General features: G+C 42.3%; 1 protein-coding gene across 7 annotated transcripts in view; it reads right to left on the bottom strand.

The window, feature by feature from the left end:
* Positions 1-22,268, bottom strand: part of GBF1 (golgi brefeldin A resistant guanine nucleotide exchange factor 1) — a 420,074-nt gene that overhangs the window by 137,462 nt on the left and 260,344 nt on the right. For all 7 annotated transcript variants that reach the window (XM_034435246.3, XM_087872320.1, XM_087872323.1 and 4 more), the window contains 3 exons: positions 8,614-8,790; positions 5,023-5,087; positions 3,003-3,126 (listed from right to left, as the gene is read on the bottom strand). In XM_034435246.3, the coding sequence (XP_034291137.1) occupies positions 3,003-3,126; positions 5,023-5,087; positions 8,614-8,790 (366 nt within the window). The remainder of the gene's footprint in view (positions 1-3,002; positions 3,127-5,022; positions 5,088-8,613; positions 8,791-22,268) is intronic.

Raw genomic sequence — 22,268 nt, 5'->3', positions numbered from 1 at the left:
ATATGTAGGTCTTTGGTTATTCAGGTTTTCTCCCGCGTAAAATTGGAAGTGTCTTGGCAACGTTTCGACAAAGTCTCATTCGTCATCTCCAGGCTGGTGTTTTCGGCTTCGTGCTTCTAGGAGTAATGTGTGATCGCAGCTGTTTCTTCCTTTTAACTGCCAGTGGGGGTGGGAGCTGATTGGGTGGGAGCTTGGCTGTGTTCTGATTGGGTGGAGGTGTGTTCTGATTGGTTGGTGGTTTGGCTGTGCTCTGATTGGATGGGGGGTTGGCTGTGCTCTGACTGGCTGGAGGGGGTGTTCTGTTTAGGTGGGGGCTTGGTTGTGCTCAGGTTAGTCTGAGTTGCAGGGGGATTTGAGCTGGTGAGCTGCATTGCTGTTGTTTGGCTTCGCGTTCGTGGTCATGCCACATCTTCATGGTGGGTGTCAGTTTGCTTCATGTATGGATTGGAGGGGTTTAAAGTGGCTAATGATGCAGCTGTGGTCTGGCTTCTGGTTTGTGGTTGTGCCTCATCAGTGTGGGTTTGCTTTTTGGGTGGATGTGTGGTGGTGACATCCTGTGTGGTTTTCGTGAGTGTGGGTCTGGTGTCATTCTTTGTGTTAGGGACTCGTTTGTCAATGAGGGCGGGTTTCCAAATGGCTGGTAGGCGGGAGGTATCATCTCGTTTATTCATGCTGTGTGAGCGTTTTTCTATCTCAATGGCTTCTCTGATTGTTCTGTTGTTAAAGTGTTCAGTTGTGGCTATAATTCTGGTCTTTTTAAAATCAATATCATGTCCTGTGGCTTTAAGGTGTTGGACCAGGGAAGAAGTTAGTTCCCCTTTTCTGACTGAGTTCTTGTGTTCTTCAATGCGTGCACTTATTCTTCTGTTGGTTTGTCCGATGTATGTGGTGGGGCAGGCGGTGCATGGGATTTCATATACTCCTTGATTTTCTAACTCAATTTTGTCTTTGGGGTTTCTTAGGATGGTGGATATTTTTCGGTTTGTGCAGAATGCTGTCTTGATGTTGTGTTTGTGGAGGATCTTGCTGATTCTGTCTGTGGTGCCTTTTATGTATGGGAGGAGGGCTTTGCCGTTTTCTTGTTCTCTGTCTTGGATTTTAGTGGGGGTTTCTTTTTGGATTAGGTTGGTAATCTTATTTCTTTGGAATCCACTGGATGTTAGTACATTAGTGGGAGTGTGTTTTTTTAGGGTTTTAGGTGTTGTTCGTCAGCTAAGCATTTTGTTCTGGAGATGAGTGTCTTGGCTACGGAGCTGATCTGTGCTGGGTGGTGATGTGAGAGTGCCTGCAGATAGCAGTTTGTGTGTGTTTTCTTCTGGTAGATGGTGTGTCCTAGGTAGCCATTGGATTTCTTGTAGACTAAGACATCCAGGAAGGGAAGTTGGTTGTTCGCTTCTGTTTCCATGGTGAACTGTATTTTGGGGTGTAGGCTGTTGAGGTGACCTAAAAACCCCCACCTAAACAGAACACACCCCAAGCCAATCAGAGCACAGCCAACCCCCCATCCAATCAGAGCACAGCCAAATCACCAACCAATCAGAACACACCTCCACCCAATCAGAACACAGCCAAGCTCCCACCCAATCAGCTCCCACCCCCACTGGCAGTTAAAAGGAAGAAACAGCTGCGATCACACATTACTCCTAGAAGCACGAAGCCGAAAACACCAGCCTGGAGATGACGAATGAGACTTCGTCAAAACGTCGCCAAGACACTTATTTTACGTGGGAGAAAACCCGAATAACCAAAGACCTACATACAAACGCCCGCGAAAACCTCAGAAAACATATATATATATATATATATATATATATATATATATATATATATATATATATATATATATATATATATATATATATATGTATATATGTATATATGTATATATGTATATATGTATATATGTATATATGTATATATGTATATATATATATATATATATATATATATATATATATATATATATATGTATGTATGTATGTATGTTATATGCATACTATATATCGTAATGGTGTGTGATACACACACACACACACACACAGAATTTATATTTATTTTAACTACAGCATCTATCACCAATTTGGACTAGTGGCATTTTCTTACGTGAATAAAAATCCCATACTTTTAAAGTGCTTGATATTGATAAATCAGTTTGATATTCAAAACTTAAGAAGTGAATGAAACAAAAGGATCTGCATTTTGTTTAAGTATGTCTGTATGAAAGATTTCAAAATGACTTATAACGTAGTCTGTCAACAGTATTTCAAACTTTCTGGACTCTCCCGGGTCTGCCTAAAATGGGAATGAGTAAAATCATGTGTTCTTTATTTATTCATTTATATTTCATTTTCTTGATCACCTTTCTCCCTCAGAGTGGAGCTCTGGGAGATGTTGGAGATACAATTACAATTCAATATCTACTTCCAATATTTTAAAACAATCATATTATAACTACATATAATAATTTGACTTTGAGACACGGTTTCATATTTTCAGATGTAAATATTCTTTTGAACATGGACATTGACAATTGAACTACAGAATCAGATTCATCACTCTCTTTTCAATGCTAAGAAATCCGTCCTTCAACAATGGAAAGATAAATTTATGGTCTCAATTACTCAATGGATGAAAGATTTGATATTCTACTCCTGTGATGGCGAACCTATGGCACACGTGCCAGAGGAGGAATGCAGTGCCCTCTCTGTGGGCATATGAGCCGTCACCCATTCAGCTCCACTGTGCATGCACGCACGCCTCCTGCCGGCCAGCTGGTCTTTGGGTTTCTGCCACGCATATGCAGGGGTGGGGGGCATGCGAGGCGTGTGTGCAGGGGGGCATGCACTCGTGGATGGGGCAGGGTGCGTGGGGCCGAGCGCACATTGCATTTTGGGGGTTCAGGAGCGCATGCGCGCATTCACACATACACACTTGGTCCAGAAAAGATTAGCCATCACTGTTCTATTCTATGTGCCATTATCTTTTACCTGAACCCAAATTACCTTTATACATTCCAGGGCCATTCTCTTTGCTTCCTGATTCTCTGTGGATGGTCCTCTCATACCAGATTGTTCTGTGCCACTGAGTGTCAGCCAATTAACAAAAATGAGCACTGTAGACTCCCCACTACAAAAGAAAAAAGAAAAACATGCTTATAGAGGAGGGAGGAGAAACTTGCAAATAGAACTCAATATCAGTTTGGGATTCAATATTAGTTCCAAAACTAAACCAGCCAAAATGCTCCAATTTATTTTAAAGAGAGATGAATCAGCAACTTTATTTAGAAATCCAAGGATTGCAGATGAATAAACAAATACTATCAAATTAATTGAGATATGGGGAATCTCAAATATAAGGGTGAAGGTTCATTCTCCAAGCTTGTAGGTTGGTTTCTGAACATTTCATTACAAAGCTAAATAACATCTTCAGTGGAGTTTAGGGGATGTCAATGTCAGAGTTCTTCTGTTTATAAGGGCTTCAGGTGTGGATATGTCAAGTGAGGGTATTGTGATGGGTGAGGTGTGAGTCATCAGTGAGAGTCTTGTGATGGGGAGGTTACATCAGGTGAGGGTCATTGGGAGATGAAATGCTGATTGGAGGGACTTGCGTGGGTTGATTGAGGGTTGGTGCTGTCTTTGGTTAGCTGTGCGATTGATTTGGATTCTGAGGGGTTCGTAAGCTGTTGTAGGTCAATGTGTCTGTTGATGGAATTGCTTCTGGAGTGCCAGGCTTCAATGAACTCACGAGCATGGTGGGTGGTAGCTTGGTCAATGATTTTTGTGTTGCTCCAATCGAACTGGTGCTTTTTGGTGTTGGTGTGGGTAGAGATTAAGGATTTGGGATTGTGGTTAATTTTTGCGTGGTGGTTGGCTGTATGGTGCATCGGAATACGGACTTTTTTGGGTATTTTAGTAGTCATCAGTATGCTGATGACACCCAGCTGTACATCTCCACCCCGGACCACCCCAACGATGCCCTTGAAGTGATGTCCCGGTGTCTGGAGGCCGTGTGGATCTGGATGGGGAGGAACAGGCTCAGGCTCAACCCATCCAAGACTGAGTGGCTGTGGTTTCCGATGTCCCGATATAGTCAGTTGACGCCATCGCTGACTATTGGGGGCGAATCGCTGGCCCCCACGGAGAGGGCTCGCAACTTGGGTGTCCTCCTGGATTCACGGCTGTCTTTAAAAGAGCAGTTGACGGCCGTGACCGGGAGGATTTTTCATCAGGTTCGCCTGATTCACCAGTTGCGTCCCTTTCTGGATCGGGACTCCCTATACAGAGTCACTCATGCCCTCATCACTTCCCGCCTGGACTACTGCAACGCTCTCTACATGGGGCTCCCCTTGAGGAGCACCCGGAGGCTCCAACTGGTGCAGAGTGCGGCCGCGCGGGTGGTTATGGGAGCAACATGGCGCTCCCGTGTGACACCTCTCCTGCGCGAGCTGCACTGGCTCCTGGTGGTCTTCCGGGTGCGCTTCAAGGTTCTGGTTACCACCTTTAGAGCGCTCCATGGCTTAGGACCTGGTTATTTACGGGACCGCCTACTACCACAAGCAGCCTCCCACCGGCCGGTACGCTCTCATAGAAAGGGGCTCCTCCGGGTGCCATCAGCTAAACAATGTCGACTGGCGGCCCCTAGAGGGAGGGCCTTCTCTGTGGGGGCACCCACTATCTGGAACGAGCTCCCCCCAGAGATACGGAGGATCCCGGATCTACGCACTTTCCGCCGTGCTCTTAAGATTCTTCTATTCCAGCAAGTCGGACTGGCCTAATTTTCTCCCCTGTTTTAAAATTCTTTTACATCGAAATTTTAATTTGTTTTAAATTATTGGGATTTTTTAATTGTCTTGGGCTAAATTATTTAATCTGGTTTTAATATCTTTTAACTTTTGTATTTATGTATTTTATTTTGTGCCTGTTCACCGCCCTGAGTCCTTCGGGAGTAGGGCGGTATATAAATCTAATAAAAGATCAAGATAAAGAAAGATTTTAGGCTTTTCTGTCAATCTGGGTTACCCACCGATTAGAAGGTGTTTCCTCTCGCTGAAGAGAGATCTTGCCATTGGGATCTACAAAATCTTCAACCTATGGATCAAATTAATAAATTAGTACTTTAAAATGTATTTTATTAAACTATTTCAATACTGCTTTTCACTGTATTACTAGTGCATATACATCTACGTGCATATATACACACACATCATAAATATTTTAAACATAGAAACAAGCCTTAAAATGATTTTGGAAAAGGCCATTAAAATAATAGGCAGTGAAAGATAAAAGTATATAGCAATAATTAAGCCAGTCTTGGGGTTCTGTTGATATCCTAAAGAGCACAATTTCCCTTATTTCTTACTAACACTACTGCTAATTTGAAGCAGAAGGGGACAACTTGGCGCAGGTGGGTTGGCACAGGTGGGTCCAGTGGTAGGTTGCTCCCGGTTCTTTCTGGTTCTATAGAACCGGTAGTAAAATCGGCAGGAAGCTCCGCCCACCCGCCAGGATATTATAAATGACAATCTGCGCATGCGCAAAAGCTTTTGAAGCTGGCAGAGTGCTGCAGGAGGCCATGGAGGCTGAAAATGAGCCACAGGGGGCGCACATGGCCCCCCCATGCCCCGTTTTGGCTGGTAGAAGCACTGCAAGCTTGTCCTTTGACATTTCCAGGCCGGCCCTGCAGGCAGGCGGCAGAGTGCTGCAGGAGCAGAGGCATCCCGCAGCCCATTTTGGCCAGCAGAGTGTTGCAGGAGGCAGCACCTTCTTCACCTTCTCTTTAGCAACATCTGCCAACTAGAACTAGGTACCCTCCAAGATCTGAATGGCTGTTGTTCAGAAGAGTCAAAAACATCTGGCTCTTCACCTAGATCTTTGAGGAGAGAGAGTAAGAGCCCTCATATCACTGAGTTTGTCCTCTTTTATCTTAATCTTTTACCTGTGATTGATTTAATTGTAAATTTTTTTACAGGATCATTGAGAATTGGGTGGTATATAAATTTTGTAAATTATTACTAATATTAAGTCCTCTTCTAGGGCTGTGTCAGATTAATAGACTGTTTGACAGTTTTTAGAGACATCTGGAGAAATTGTCAGTTCGTTTATGCTCTGCTCCTATACCAAAGAGTCAAGCCGCATAGCAGCTGGGGACTCTACATGTCTTTAATCTCTACATTATGGAATTGAGACTATTTGTCTTCTGCCACCAGTAGCCTCTCACTGGCCAGTATGCGCACATAGAGAGGGGGTCCTCAGGGTGCCGTCGGCCAAACAGTGTCGACTGGCAGCCCCCAGGGGGAGAGCCTTCTCTGTGGGGGCACCTGCTATCTGGAATGAGCTCCCCCCGGAGATACGGAGGATCCCGGATTTACGCACCTTCCGCCGTGCCCTCAAGACCTATTTATTTCAACAGGCTGGCCTGGCCTAACTTCCCTTTTAATTGTAACTTTTAAAATTGGTTTTAAAACATTAGGGGTGTTTTAAATTGTTTTGGGCCAAATTATTTAATGGGTTTTTATATTATCTTTTAAATTTTGTAGTTTGTGTGTTTTATCTTTCTGGCTGTTCACCCCGAGTCCTTCGGGAATAGGGCGGTATATAAATCTAATAAAATAAAAATGAAATGAAAATGAATTGTGCCAGAAAGTAAATCTTCCTTTGTCTGGAATAGCCATTTTGAATGCAAAGGGAAAAAAATGCATCTTGAGCCTGTGTCAAACACCCACCATGGCCATGCCCATCCCGACCACGACCACGCCCACCCCCAGCCACCCCCAACCTCACCCCCTAGCCTTCCAAGGTCAAACACAGCCCTGATGCAGCCCTCAATGAAATAGAGTTTGACACCCCTGCTCTACATTATCATCAAATCAAGAATACAGGAAAGGTCCCCAAGATGGCTGCTGAGGAGTAAGGGCTTTCTTTCTCTTACTCACAATCTGCTATGTTTACTGCCAGAGCTGGTTCTTTGGCAGTCTTGTCCCTCTGGATTTGAATGTGGGCACTTAGGACTTATAGATAGCTGTGAACCCACCCAGGAAGGGAATCTTGAAGACTGCAACTCCTTGTGGGAACAGCCGAAAAATCAATGGGTGTTGACATCTCTTCCTACCAACAGAATGTTTTTGTAAGCATGCCTGAGGCTTTTAAATTCACTTTTTGAATTTTTGTTTTTGTTCTTATCTTTTAAAAGTTAACTGGCTGGCTAAATGTCAATTTATTTCAACCCCTGCTGGATTCTTTCTGCTTCCTTTTCTGCTTTCTTTCTTTATTTGACAGCTCTTATAAATTTCTGCTTTCTATATAGAAACACAGCACATGACTCTGATTTGTATTTTATTAATCTGCAAAAACTTTTTGGGATCAAAACAATCAGAAAATATCTTCTCTGCCTTCTTTGCTTTGAACCACAACATATCAGATTACAGAGAGGAGAAGGAGGCTTGCACTCAATGGAGAAAAAAAGAGTCTGGCTAGCAACATGCAATCTTTAGCTTGATTTTTTTCCTAAAAAGTTTATAAATTTGGTGAATTTATAAAGATTGTGGAACACATTTTGAAAAACCAGACACTAAATACTTTAGACCACAAAAAGAACCTGTTTCAAAGTAACAAATTCATTGGGAAGAAATTCAGACCCAGAAACAACACACAAAACTCAAAACATTGAGAAGAAATATGATTTCCTAGCTGTAAATTGGCCAGGAAGACATATAGACTTAGAAATAATAGAGTCAACTCCATATATACTTTCCGGAAGCTTAACACTGTGCATATAAAAGCAAAGAACTCTCTGTTTGGACAAGTGGCAAATAGCCTTTTTTAAGGGGTTTGAAGGAAAATGGGAAAAGGACTTAATACATCTAATTCAGGAATGATTTTATCTATCTGTTTTTGAGGGGAAGATAGATGGGCTTTGGAGATTGAATTTATTTATTCAATCAACCAGCAATTGATAAGAAATGGTATAAACAAACAAATTGATCTGGGACCAATTAGAGCTAATATTTGGGGTGATTTGGGATTGAAGCTATGGTAAATTTTCTATGAGTTGATTACAATATTAGTTTATTAATAGAGGATTTTGAATTTCAATATTGTCTTTCTCTGACTATTGTTCACAAATTGTATTATTTTTATACTTTTATACAGTATGTTTATTATTATTGGTTTTTTCTGTTAGTTATTTTCTTATTAATATAGTTTATAGATGACAGGCTAACAATTTCTAAATAGATTTAGTGGTCTAGACCCAGAGTAGCATGGGGATCTCATATTCCACAGCACCCTCACATCATCACTTGTACCTACCTGCCTGCCTGTGCACCATAACCCACTCTCATACCCACCCATCTGTGCACCCACCTGAACTTGGGCCTGACTGTAGCACTCACCTGCATGTGTGCCCACTCTCAAACACAAAACTTTATATCATTATATTTTATAAAATCCCAATTTATAGGCTTTTTAAACATAGTATTTAATATTCTGCAAAACAAAAATATTTTTTAAAATGTAGGGTTTTTTTTTAGCACATTGATTATTCAACAAAGCCCAAGCATGGCAAATCCTTGTCCTCTCACCCTATTCTCCTAACATCTACTGTCATTTGTTTTACCTCCACCATGGTTTTTGGCAATAATTCTGCTCTGAAAAGTTGCAACATTGCCTCCATTATGTTTTTCCAGCCCTCTCGTAAAATATCACCATGTCGATGAGCCAGGTGGAACACAGTCTTCGCTGCAATGTGGGCTTTTGGATTGCTTCCAAAAACTGTTGGCAAATTCTCAATTGACTGCAACAGAAAAGTACAAATAAATAAATTCTTATTGTTTAAAAATCTCAAGTTTGGTATTAACTCAATATTAACTCAAAACAGAAAGGGTTGATTTAGTCAAATGTTCAGTCACTTTTTTAATTGCCATCTGCCCCCATCCATAAAAAGAACTTCTTTGTATAAACACCCCCCCCCCGAGTGACATTATATTTGTATTCCATATGATATGACCAAGATCCAGCCCTAACGGTATTTTGTAATCCCATTTGTATCGGTGCTTCTTCCAAACTCTCATCAAAGAGTTCCTAAGTATGTGGCTTTTGAATACTTTATCCACTTTGTTCTCATAGAATAAATATGCATGCCAACCAAATTCAAGATCATGACTTTCTATATTCAATATTCCAGTCTTTATCCTTCCAAACCAGTCACTTGCTTGCGTCAAAGCTGCTGCTTTATAATACAATTGTAGGTTTGAAAGTTTAAGGCCTCCCCTTTCTGGAACATCTTGCATAATTTTCAGTTTGACTCTCGGCTTTTTCTCATTCCAGACAAACTTATTCAGTCCATTTTGCCATTCTCTCAATTGCTTATCACTTTTAAGCACCGGAATCATTTGAAACAAAAAAAGAAATCTTGGCAAAACGTTCATCTTAACTGCTGCTATTCTTCCAAGCAACGACAGCTGCAGTTTTTTCCACGTCTCCATATCCTTTTGTACCTCTCGCCACAACACCTCATAATTATTTTGAAATAATTTTATATTTAGATCTGCAACTTGAACTCCTAAATATTTAACTTTTGATACTATTTCAAAGCCTGCCTTTCTTTCAAGTTCCTGTTTACGATCTTGTGTCATATTTTTAACAATCATCTTAGTCTTTTTCTGGTTCAGTCTAAATCCTGATATCATACCATATTCTTTTATAATGTCTTTCATCTGAATTATTGATTCCATCGGCTGTGTTAGGGTAACAACCAGATCATCTGCAAATGCCCTGGTCCTATAATCCTCATGCCTAATAGCTATGCCATGTAATGAATTTGAATCCCGTATTGTATTCAACAAGACTTCTAATGTTAGAATAAATAACAATGGGGATAGCGGACAACCTTGTCTTGTTCCTTTTTCAATACTAAAATTTGTAGTCAGACTTCCATTAATAATAATTTGAGCCGTTTGTTGTTGATAAATTGCTGAGACCGCCTGTATAAACTGATCCCGAAAGTCCATTTTTCTCAAAGTCTTTAATAGAAAGTTCCAATCCACTCTATCAAAGGCCTTCTCCGCATCCAGAAACACCAGCACTGCAGATATTTGTTTATTCTTCTCAAGATAGTCCAATAAGTTTATTATTTGCCTTACATTATCCTTCATGTATCTGCCTTCTATAAATCCTGCTTGGTCGTGATGAATCACCTCTTGAATAACTGGCATTAACCTGTTGGCTAATACTTTTGCGAAAATTTTATAATCATTGTTCAGAAGAGATATTGGTCTATAATTCTCAGGTTTTTTAAGATCTGCTTGCTCTTTCGGTATCAGTGAAATATAAGCTGCTTTCCATGAAGGAGGTACTTTACCCCCTTGTTGTATACTACAAAATAAGTCTTTAAGATGTTCAATCATTTCTGTTTGTAAAGTTTTATAGTACACCGCAGTTAAACCATCCGTCCCTGGTGCTTTAGCTGTTTTCAATTGTTTAATTGCGGCAATAATCTCCTCAGCTATAATTGGTTGACTCATTCTTTCCTTTTGTTCACTAGAAATTTTTATAACTCTTTTTTCTTCTAAATATTTATCTATAAGTCCAGTCTTTATATCATCTTTAGCATATAATTTGGTATAATAATCTAAAAAAGCTTCTTTTGATCAAACTTCCGGTTCCGGCGTGTCCCAAGATGGCGGCGGTCGGCTGAGCTCCGCGGAGGAGATGGAGAGGTCGCTGGTGTCAGGGGTCTTCAGGAGCCGCTTTAACTATCTCCGGCTCCAGTCCCAATGAGGGGAATGCCCGCCCTGCCTGCTGAGGGCTTTTTCGCCCTCCGGAATATCAGGGCAGGGCGGGACACGCTGTTTGAAGCCGCCGCGGGAGATGGGGCGGCGGCCTGTTAAAAACAGCTGTTTCCAGCTTGTCAGCGCCGGGAGAAGTGGAAGCCGGAGCGTTCGGCGGCATTCGGCGTTGCTATGCGGCGGCGGCTTGGAGGTGCCCTTCATCCCCTCGCCCCTCACGGATCTCTGGGACGCTCTCCTGATGCTTTTCGGGGGTCCTGGGGGTGCCAAGGGGAGCCCAGGGTGCCGGTTGCGAGCCGGCCGCGGCGGTGGCGGCGGTGGCGGCGGCAGAAGGCAATGGCAGCCACAGATCATCCGGCTGAGGAAAGAACTTGCAGCAGGTGGATGGGGGAATACAGACAGCCTTGCCTTGCCCTCAGGATTACCATCTGCTCTTTTTTGAGCCTTGACCCCTGTTATCCAGGGTTTGTCATCAGAGCTGAGACTGGGGATTTGGGGGAGTCTTGGGACAGGAGAGGCGGGAGGCTGACCAGGGCTCTATCAGTCACCTCGGGTGGCTTCTCCTCCCCCCCGCTTTTTCTTTCCCCAGGTATGTGTGGGTGTTGGCCTTTGATGGCCACCCACCCTTGGACTTGGACTGGGTTTTTTGTCTGCTATCCCTACTTTCGCCCCAGGGAAGAACTTGTGCCTGTGGGATTATCATCATTGTCTTTAATAACTTTACAAATTGCTGGCTTCTTGTGCGACCCCGAACTGGAGGAGAACTGGGCAAAATGGTGTGCAGGTGCTGAGGGGGCTGTTTGTCATCCGCCAGATGAAAGGATGGACTATTGTGACTTTATTGTTGGTGTCATCTGCCCCAGTCACTGTAAGAGGGTGACTGGGATAATTATCCTCCAGACGTGGGGGGATGTCACTGGCCCCTTTCACTGTCGTGAGAGGGCAGTGAACCAGCTCCTGATATGAAGATCTACTTTGACCCAGTATTATTGGACGATCTGGTGAAGCCCTGACCAGTTGAATCTCCATCTCTGTTTTGTGCGATGTTTACGGCTGCTGACCTGCTTGCGCTGCGAGACTCCCCCCTCTCGCAGGTTTGGCCCTCCTCACTATCGAGGGCCTACCTTGATGACGGATTTTGGAATCCCGAGAGGTGGCATGCGGTGAGGAGGGGGTTGTGGGGTTTTTTGGGGAAATTTTTAGATAAGGTTTTAAAGGTTTCTGGGAGGGGGGTGGGTTCGGTGGGTTTGGGGGAGAACCTATCGGGGAGGAGGCCAGAGCCGGCTGAAGAGCACGGCACTAGAGATGCGGGAACCGGGGTCAAGGAGGGGGTTAGAGCTTGTGTTATGGATGGTCATTACATCAGTACTGTGGGTGGGAGGGGCAGATATGGCGGGAGCAGGGGGCCACATCAGGTTGTGGGAGCGCGCGCCCGCTGGCTCCAAGCAGTGGCGCGCTCCGGCCTCCAATGCTCCCCTCGTTCCCCAGGTTGCACAGACCCTCAGGTCCTGGGCCTTCGGCTGATGCTGTGCAACGCCCGGTCCGTGGTAAATAAAGCCCCCCTCATTTGCGATCTTGTTCAGGAGGGGGGAGCGGACCTGGCAGGTATTACGGAGACCTGGTTGGGCCAGGAGGGGGGGTCCCCCTCGTTGAGATGTGCCCACCCGGTTTCCGCGCATTCCATCAGCCGAGGACACAGGGGAGGGGCGGGGGGGTGGCGGTTGTCATTAGAGAAGGTCTTGGTCCGAGGGAGGCCACTGTTCCTCAGACGGCTGGTTGTGAGTCCCTCCTTGTGAAGTGGGGTCATGGGGTGCAAATGGGTGTGCTGGTTACGTACCTGGCTCCCTGCCACGTGACGGCAGCCCTGCCCGAGCTGCTCAACGTTATAGCCGCGGTGGCGGTTGACACCCCCAGGCTTATGGTCATGGGGGATTTTAACCTGCCATCCGTCCGTGAGGCGTCTGAGGTGGCTCGGGAGTTCATGGCTTCCATGACGGCTATGGACCTGACCCAGTTAGTTCATGGCCCTACTCACACGGGGGGAAACATGCTAGACCTGGTTTTTGTCTCTGGTCAGTGGTTGAGTGATCTTGAGATAGGGGATATAGTGATCGAGCCCTTGTCATGGTCAGATCATTCCCTCCTTCGCTTTGACCTTCGAACCGCCGCACCCCGCCGCAGGGAGGCGGAACCATTGAGGTGGTACCGCCCCAGGCACCTGATGGATCCTGATAGGTTCCAGACGGAGCTTGGGCCATTTCCTGAGGCTCTGGCACACGGCTCGACTGAGGAGCTGGTGGCCGCCTGGGATAGGGCGGCTGCTGGAGCTTTGGATCGGGTCGTGCCTTTGCGGCCTCTGACCCGGCGTCGATCTCGCCTGGCTCCTTGGTTCACCGAGGAAGTGAGGGAGATGAAGCGCCGGAAAAGACGCCTGGAGAGTGGTTGGAGGGCCAGCCATTCTGAATCTGACCGAACACTGGTAAGGTCTCATATTAAGACCTACCTGGTGGCGATAAAAGTGGCGAAGTATAACTATTTTGCCACTCTTATTGCGTCATCAGATAATCGCCCGGCCGCCCTGTTTAGGGTGACCCGCTCCCTGCTCCACCAGGAAGCGCGGGAGGACCCCATGGAGGGTAGAGCCGAGGATTTTGTACAGTATCTTTATGACAAAATCGCTCAGATTCGGGAACATCTGGACTCTGACTGGGTAGATTCAGCGGGGAGGATAGAGGCAGGTCTTGTGAGTATTATCTGGGAAGAGTTTGATTCTGTGACGCCCGAAGACGTGGACAGGATACTGGGCAGACTGAGCGCAGCCACATGTTTACTGGACCCGTGTCCCTCCTGGTTGGTGCTGGCCTCTCGGGAGGTTACACGAGGCTGGCTCCAGGGGATTATAAATGCTTCCTTGAGTGAGGGTGTCTTCCCTGCTGCCTTGAAAGAGGCGGTGGTGAGGCCTCTCCTCAAGAAACCTTCCCTGGACCCGGCAGTGTTGACAAATTATCGTCCAGTCTCCAACCTTCGCTTTGTTGCGAAGGTTGTTGAGAGTGTGGTAGCGCGACAGCTCCCCCAGTACCTGGATGAATCGTCGTATCTGGATCCGTTCCAGTCGGGCTTCAGGCCTGGGTACAGCACGGAAATGGCATTGGTCGCGTTGATTGATGATCTCTGGAGGGCTTGGGACAGGGGTTGTTCCTCTGTCCTGGTCCTATTAGACCTCTCAGCGGCTTTTGATACCATCGACCATGGTATCATGCTGCACCGGCTAGAGGAGTTAGGGGTGGGGGGCACCGTCCTACGGTGGTTCTCCTCCTTTCTCTGACCGGTCGCAGTCTGTGTTGACAGGGGGGCAGAGGTCGACCCCGAGGCCCCTTGTATGTGGGGTGCCACAAGGGTCGGTCCTCTCGCCCCTTCTGTTCAACATTTATGTGAAGCCGCTGGGTGAGATCATCCGTGGTTTCGGGGTGAAGTACCACCAGTACGCTGATGATACTCAGCTGTACATCTCCACCCCGGACCACCCCAATGATGCCCTTGAAGTGATGTCCCAGTGCCTGGAGGCCGTGCGGATCTGGATGGGGAGAAACAGACTCAGGCTCAACCCATCCAAGACCGAGTGGCTGTGGTTTCCGACATCCCGATATAGTCAGTTGGTGCCATCACTGACTATTGGGGGCGAGTCACTGGCCCCCACGGAGAGGGTTCGCAACTTGGGTGTCCTCCTGGACTCACGGCTGTCTTTAGAAGAGCACATGACGGCCGTGGCCAGGGGGACTTTTTATCAGGTCCGCCTGATTCGCCAGTTGCGTCCCTTTCTGGATCGGGACTCGTTAAATACGGTCACTCATGCTCTCGTTACTTCCCGCTTGGACTACTGCAATGCTCTCTACATGGGGCTCCCCTTGAGGAGCACCCGGAGGCTCCAGCTGGTCCAGAATGCGGCCGCGCGGGTGGTTATGGGAGCGACGTGGCGCTCCCATGTGACCCCCCTCCTGCGCGAGCTGCACTGGCTCCCGGTGGTCTTCCAGTTGCGCTTCAAGGTTTTGGTTACCACCTTTAGAGCGCTCCATGGCATCAGACCGGGGTATCTACAAGACCGCCTTCTGCTACCAATAGCCTCTCACCGACCAGTACGCTCCCATAGAGAGGGGCTCCTCAGGGTGCCGTCGGCCAAACAGTGTCGACTGGCGGCCCCCAGGGGGAGAGCCTTCTCTGTGGGGGCACCTACCATCTGGAACAAGCTCCCCCCAGAGATACGGAAGATCCCGGACCTGCGCACGTTTCGCCGTGCTCTCAAAACTTTTCTATTTCAGCAAGCTGGCCTGGCCTAACTCCCATCTTTTAAATTTTTAAATTTTTTAATTTGTGATTTTATAAATTGGGTGTTTTAATCTGTGTTTTGGCCGAATATTTAATAATTTTAAGGGATTTTTTAATATTTGTATTATCTGTATTTTATCTTGGCTGTTCACCGCCCTGAGTCCTTCGGGAGTAGGGCGGTATAGAAATTTGATTAATAAATAATAATAATAAATAAATAAATTTTTGTTGAAAAATTTCCTTCCCTCCAATCTCAATACTACCAATGACCCGTGTGCTCTGACGCTTCCTCAATGTGTAAGCCAGCCATCTGCCCGGTTTATTAGCGTTGCAAAATGTATTATGTTTCGCAAATTGTAAGTTAATTGCTGTTTGTTCCGTCATAAGCATATGAAATTGATCTTTCAAAAGTTTTATAGCTCCTCGTATTCTTTCATCTGTTGGATTCTTTATAAGTAGCTGTTCTTTCTTCTTTATCTCTGCTTCCATTTCCAATCTTTTCTTTTGTCGGTTTAATCTGTGTTTAGAATTCATATAAATGAGTACCCCCCTCATATATGCCTTACTTGCGTCCCACACAATTTCAATAGGGGTACCCTTATTCAAATTCATTTCAAAAAATTATTTCATTTGCTTTTTAAGTTCATTTACATTTTTTTCATATCTAAACAAATTTTCATTTACTCTCCATAATCTTCTCTCAATCTTTCCCATTTCAATTTCTATCCATACCGGGCTATGGTCGGTTAGAGTCCTTGGAAAAATCTTTGGTTTTTTTTTGTTTTTGCAAGTAAATCAGATGATAATAAGATAAAATCAATCCTTGAAAAGGATCTGTGCCTGTCTGAGAAGAAAGTAAAGTCCAAATCTTTTGGGTTATGTATTCTCCAAATATCTTTTAATTCCAAATCTTCTTTCATATCAAAAAAAGTCTGTGGCAGTCTAATCGATTTTATTTATTGATTAGCCCTTTGGGCCATATCAAGGCAGTCTAATCCTTGACTTTGCCATACTCTTTTTATCTATTTTGAGATCAATTACTCCATTCCAATCTCCCATAATTAAAATAGATCTATAATCCCATTGCAATATTTTAGAATACAATGTTTTATAAAAATTTTCTTGTTGTTGATTAGGAGCATAGATTCCGATCACCAAAATTGGACCATTTTCTGTATAAAGTTCAATTGCTATAAACCTCCCAAAGTCATCTGCTTCTATAATTTTAGCTGATAATCTTTTATTTATATAAATCACTACTCCATTCTTTTTTTCCGAGCTAGAAGCTATAAATTGTGTTCCTAATCTAGAATTTATTAAATATTTTTGATCTTGTATTCGAATATGAGTTTCTTGTAGGCATATGATATCATTGTTAAACTGTCTCAGGTAATTAAATAATTTCTTCCTCTTCTGTGGTGAGTTTAGTCCATTCACGTTCCAAGATAAAAACTTAATTGTCATCTGGAGACTCTTGAAGCGATAAGAACATTTGCTGAAGACTTTCTTCCAAGTTGATAGTCTTCGGCTTAGCTCCCCCCATGGCTTCACGTGCTTGTATACCCTTAGTTCCCTTCTTGTCTTGTTGTGGCTTGGACCTCTCCTGTTGTTGTTTTTCTTTAAATTGCTTATAAGCTGCTCGAGTTATACCCTGATCTTTAGCTTCACACATCCGGACCAGGTCCAAAGCCACTTCTCTTGTATTTGTGGGTGATCCAGTTACAATTTCCAGAGGGAGATCTAACAGGGACTCATCCAAAAATCCCCCTGTAGCTCCCTGCATTTCCATTGCCTCCTGCTCCGTCTGTTTACACTGCTCTTCAGTCTCTTGTTGAAACTGCTTCTCCTTATCACTCTCCTTTATCTCCAACAGTGAAGATGTACGTGGGGATGTTGTACCTTTTTTAAAAACTGTAGAATAAAATTCTTCCGCTTTCTCAACTGTATTTAATCTGTATCTTTCTCCTTCAAACCTCAATATTATGCCAGTTGGAGCATCCCATCTGAATGGGATTTGCTGTTTCTTTAGTTCAGACACTAAAAATCCAAAGTCCTTTCTATCTTTTAACATCTTAGGTGGCAACTCTTTATAAACTCCAATTTCCCTTCCGTCCACTTGTATAGTAGAAACAAAGGACCTTTGCAGAATATCATTTCTTATTCTTCTATCTGTAAAATATATCACCACATCTCTAGGCAATTGCCTTTGTTTAGCCACCTAAGAATTCACTCTGTAAAGTTTATCCATTTTACAAAAAATCTCTTCAGGGCTAGTCTTTAACATCACAGCTAAAGCATCAGCACAGATGCTTCTCAGGTCTTCTCTAGTATTCTCTTTTATGCCTCTAAGTCTTATAGCAAATTCCATAGACCTGAATTGCATCATTGTCACCTCATTTTCAATCCTTTGCATTTTATTGTCAACATTAAAGATTTTATGGTCAGCCTCCTTCATTTTGACATCCACTTCAGATTTATATTCCTCCACTTTTTTTATCAGTTTGCACAACTGCAGCTGAGAGACCAGTCACCACTGTCATTAACTTTTTAGTCATCTTATCATATTTTTCTTGAACCACCTCTTTGATTTCTTTAATCTCCTGCTTAATTTCCTGTTGAGATTTTTTAAACTTCTCATCCATATTTTCATCTTGCCTCATCAAAGCCTGGGCAATAAACTCTTTCAAGCTTTCAAGATCAATCTCCTTTCTCTGGCTCTGCTGGCTAGAAGGCTGTTGTTGCGGCTTATGCGTGGGGGATCCCCCTCCCCCCGCCGCTTTCGTATCTTGCTTAGACTGCTTAGAAGCCATTCTGCCACGTAGTCTAACTTTTTCAAAGAAGTAAGTCTTTTTTCCCCTTCTTCCTCCACAGAATCCTCTAAAAAATTCCCCCAGGTTTGGTCAAATTAGAAATAGAATTAGGTCAAAATCAGGCTTGCTTTAAGAGAATTTCCCTTTCTCTTCACTTGTTACAAGCAGTGATACTTTGTAGCATGTTAAAATAACTATGCAAATCCACTTTCGCTTTCAACTTTCCCTAGCGCTGAAGCCGGGCGCCATTTTCAAGAGGCTTTCAATCTCTCAGTTAAATTTAGTCACAGTGCTCAACACAGCACAAATACTTGCGATTTTGAGGTTCAAGTCCCGATTTCACCCTGTTCAATTAGGAAATTCTCGTTGTTTTCGCTTGTAAGGATGGTCACACCGTCTAGTTCTACGAAGTAGAATCGTCCCAGAGGTCCGGAGCTTCGGCGAGCTGGATAGGGAGCCTCGCCTGTTTCCTCCCCCAGAAGCAAATAAAAGCAGCCTCGGGGCTTCACAGGGGCTCAACCTGATCTCACCGGCTCTCCTCACAATTCCTTTTGGATTTGGAGTTTTCCAAGCCGCTTCTCCTTTCTTGAAGCGGCTCTTTACAGACGACGGGGCTGGCGGTCTAAAAAAAAACTATCTGGCGACGACGAAGACCAAACCGGAAGACATTAGAAATACTGTTGGAAGAAGGGATTAATTTAACCTGGCTACAGTATAATCAACTTCAACTGAGATGGAAAGAAGGTCAAAAAACTGGCATAATGATGCATGAAGAAGAATTGGTTAGACATATAAAAGAGAAAGGTCCAATGCATATTAAGAGGGTTTATAATGTTTGTTTGTTTTTAATTTGATTTATATGCCGCCCTTCTCCGAAGACTCAGGGCGGCTTACAATGTGCTTTGCTAGAAAGGGATTCGGAAAATGAAAATGAATTGGTTAAACATTGTATGATAAAGTGGGCACAAAATTTTGCAGAACCAGTGATGTTGGAAACATGGGAAAAAATATGGGTTCAGAATGTTAAATTTACACAGTCGCAGAATCTGAGGGAATTTTATAAAATGTTTTATAGGTGGCATTTAGATCCTAAGAAATTATCGTGTATGTATCCTAATGTTCAACCAAAATGCTGGAGATGTGATTGCTTAGATGCCACATATTATCATATGTGGTGGACTTGTAAGAAAGTGAAGGCTTTTTGGATAAAAATTTGGTGGGTTATGCAAAATGTTTTGAAGAAAAAACTTCAGTTTTCTCCACAACTGTTTTTATTGAGTGTAGCTAAGGGTTCTACATTGGGTGAAACAAAGCTGATATTGTATATGGTGACAGCAGCGAGATTATTGATAGGTCAATATTGGAAAAATGATGCTACGCCCACTATTGAAGAATGGACTTTGAAGATGGCCAGTTTTGCAGAGATGGCGAAGATTTCAGCATATTTAAAAGACCGATCTCAAGAGTCTTATGTATGGGAGTGGAAAAAGTGGATAGATTATGTGCAGAATAAATATCAAACTAGGAAATATCAGATAGCTTTTAGTTGAATGAATGTATTATGTAGGGATAGATTAATTGAGTTTTATGAAGGTATAAATAGTATAGCTGCTGGAGGACAAGATCCTAAAGGACTAAAGCGGAAGGAAATCTCACCTACGATGGTTGAACAAAAGAAAAGTCGTGATGATATAATGGGAGATGGAGCGGATAAGAAATTCAAGGATCTTGAAAAAGAATTGCAGGAAGCTGAGTGCGGGGAGAAGTTACCACCCTTTTCTCTGAGAGATGAATTTAAGTAGACTACCCGAAAGAAGTGACCCGACCATTGGCACGTCCCCTCTCCCCCACTCTCTTTATAGAGGCGGAAACCAATTGAGGATGTGGGGGACGAAGATTGTTTGTTATTCAATGTTTGATGTGTTTTTTGTTCTTTTTTGTTGTTTTTTTATTGTTTTTTTTCTTCTATGTTGAATGTTGTTTGGAATGTGGGAGATTGGTGTTGGGATCTGGGCACAGAAAGGAAGAGGAGGGGAAAGGATTAAAAAAGTTACAGTTTAAATGGGTTTAATAAAAATAATGACATGGAATGTGAAGGGTATAGGGAATCAGATCAAGAGAAGATTGGATTGGAACTTAAAATTAAAAGAGATCTACCAGATATATTATTTTTGCAAGAAACCCATCAGAAATCTGAAGACTCAAATAAAATGTATATAAAGGGTATGCAAATTTATGAAAAATCTTTTGGAACTTCAAAAGCTAGAGGAGTTGCTACATTGATATCAGATAGGGTATATTTTGAAAAAGAACAAGTAATTGTGGATGAAGAAGGAAGATATGTAATAATTGTGGGAAATATTAACGAGGAAAAAGTGACACTGGTTAATTTATACTTACCAAATGAGAAGCAAAAAGAATTTCTTGAAAAAATAACTAAAATTTTGGAAATCGAAAGTGTAGGGAAAGTAATTGTGGCTGGGGATTTTAATTTAATTAGAGATAAAATAGATAGTACTAACCCCACTCGTTGTGGAGGAGCAAATAAAATGGGGACCTTAAATAAATGGATGTTTCAAAACGGTGTGGTTGATATCTGGAGAGAAGTGAAAGGAACTGAAAGAGTGTACACTTTTTACTCTAAGATACATAATACATATTCAAGAATTGACTATATCTTAGTTTCTAAAGATTTGTTGAATAATGTGGATAAGATAGATGTGGGAATTTTTAAGGATTCTGATCATGCAGAAGTTACGATGGAAATAGATTTTAATTTTGAGAAAAAAGGAAGTTGTTGGAGATATGATGAAAAACTGTATAAAAATGAGGAGGATAAAAAATGGATATTTAAAAAATGGGAAGAATGTTGGAGATTGAATGATAATGGAGAGGTTAAATTTGAAATTGTTTGGGATGCGATGAAAGCAGTGTTTAGAGGGGAAAGTATCAAGTTATCAAGCAGAAAATATAAAAATTATAAAAATAAAATTGAAAAAGATAAAAGCCAGATTAAGGAATTGGAAAATTAATTTTTGCTTACTAAAGAAAATTTTTTTTTGGAGGAATTAAATTTGCTAAAAAATAAATTGATAGAAGAAGATATAGAATTGGTAAAAAAGAATATGAGATATTTAAACAGGAATTTTTTTGAATTTAGCAATAAAAACTCTAAGTTATTGGCAAGGATGGCGAAAAATAAAAGAGAGAAGAGAGAAATTGGAGCCTTGATAGATGATAAGGGTATAAGATGCTATAAAAAATTAGAAAAATGTGAAGTGGTCAGGAACTTTTTTCAAAATTTATATTCGAAAAAATTAATTGATCGGGGAAAACTGAGAAGCTATTTAGAAAAACATGTTGTGAAAATTGACCAAATATATAAAGATTTAATGGAAGAAGATATAACACAAGACGAGATTAATGGAGTAATACAAAAAATAAAATTAGGGAAAGCTCCAGGTGAAGATGGATTACCTGCTGAGTTTTATAAAGAATTTAAGGAAATAATAATACCGAAATTGCAAAAACTATTTAACGGAATTTTACATGGTGGAGAAGTTCCGTTGTCATGGAACAGAACGGTGATATCTATAATCCCTAAACCAGATAAAGACTTAGAAAGGATTGAGTCCTATCGGCCCATCTCTTTAATTAATCAAGATGCAAAGATATTTACTGCCATTATAAGTAATAGATTAAGTAGATTTATAGATAGATATATAAGTTATAACCAAGTAGGTTTTGTGAAGGGTAGATGCATGAGTGATAATGTCAGAAGAGTATTAAATATTATAGATGTTGCTGAATATAATGCTGATAAAATAGGTATAATATCATTAGATATTTTTAAAGCTTTTGATTCTGTACAATGGGAAACTATTAAAACAATTGTTGAGGTACTAAGTTTTGGTAATAAGTTTATACATGTTATTTCAAAACTGTATCAAAAAAGTAGTGCAAGAGTGAAGGTGAATGGAAGGCTGACAGAAGAGATAAGATTGGAAGCGGGTACAAGACAAGGATGTCCCGTCTCCAACATTATTTTTATTGGTTATGGAAATTTTGACTAAAATGATAGAAAAAGATGAAGAATTGGAAGGGTATAAGGGATATAAGATAAATCTGTATGCGGATGATATTTTGATTATTTTGAAAGATATAGAGAAAGATTTGAAAAAGATACATAAGCATTTGGAAGAATTTGAGGAAATGACAGGTTTGAAAATAAATTGGTCAAAATCTGAATTATTAATGAATAATAATGGTAAGGAGTGGGAGAATATGCAAGAACAACTTGGGATAAGGATTAAAAAAACATTGAAATATTTGGGTATAACACTTTCACTCAA

The sequence above is a fragment of the Pantherophis guttatus genome, chromosome 6 (genome assembly GCF_059756535.1).
Source record: "Pantherophis guttatus breed Tessera chromosome 6, ASM5975653v1, whole genome shotgun sequence".
In the NCBI taxonomy this organism is placed as follows: domain Eukaryota; kingdom Metazoa; phylum Chordata; class Lepidosauria; order Squamata; family Colubridae; genus Pantherophis; species Pantherophis guttatus.
The sequence above is the reverse complement of the archived record's forward strand: the minus strand, read 5'-3'. Positions and strand labels throughout refer to the sequence as shown.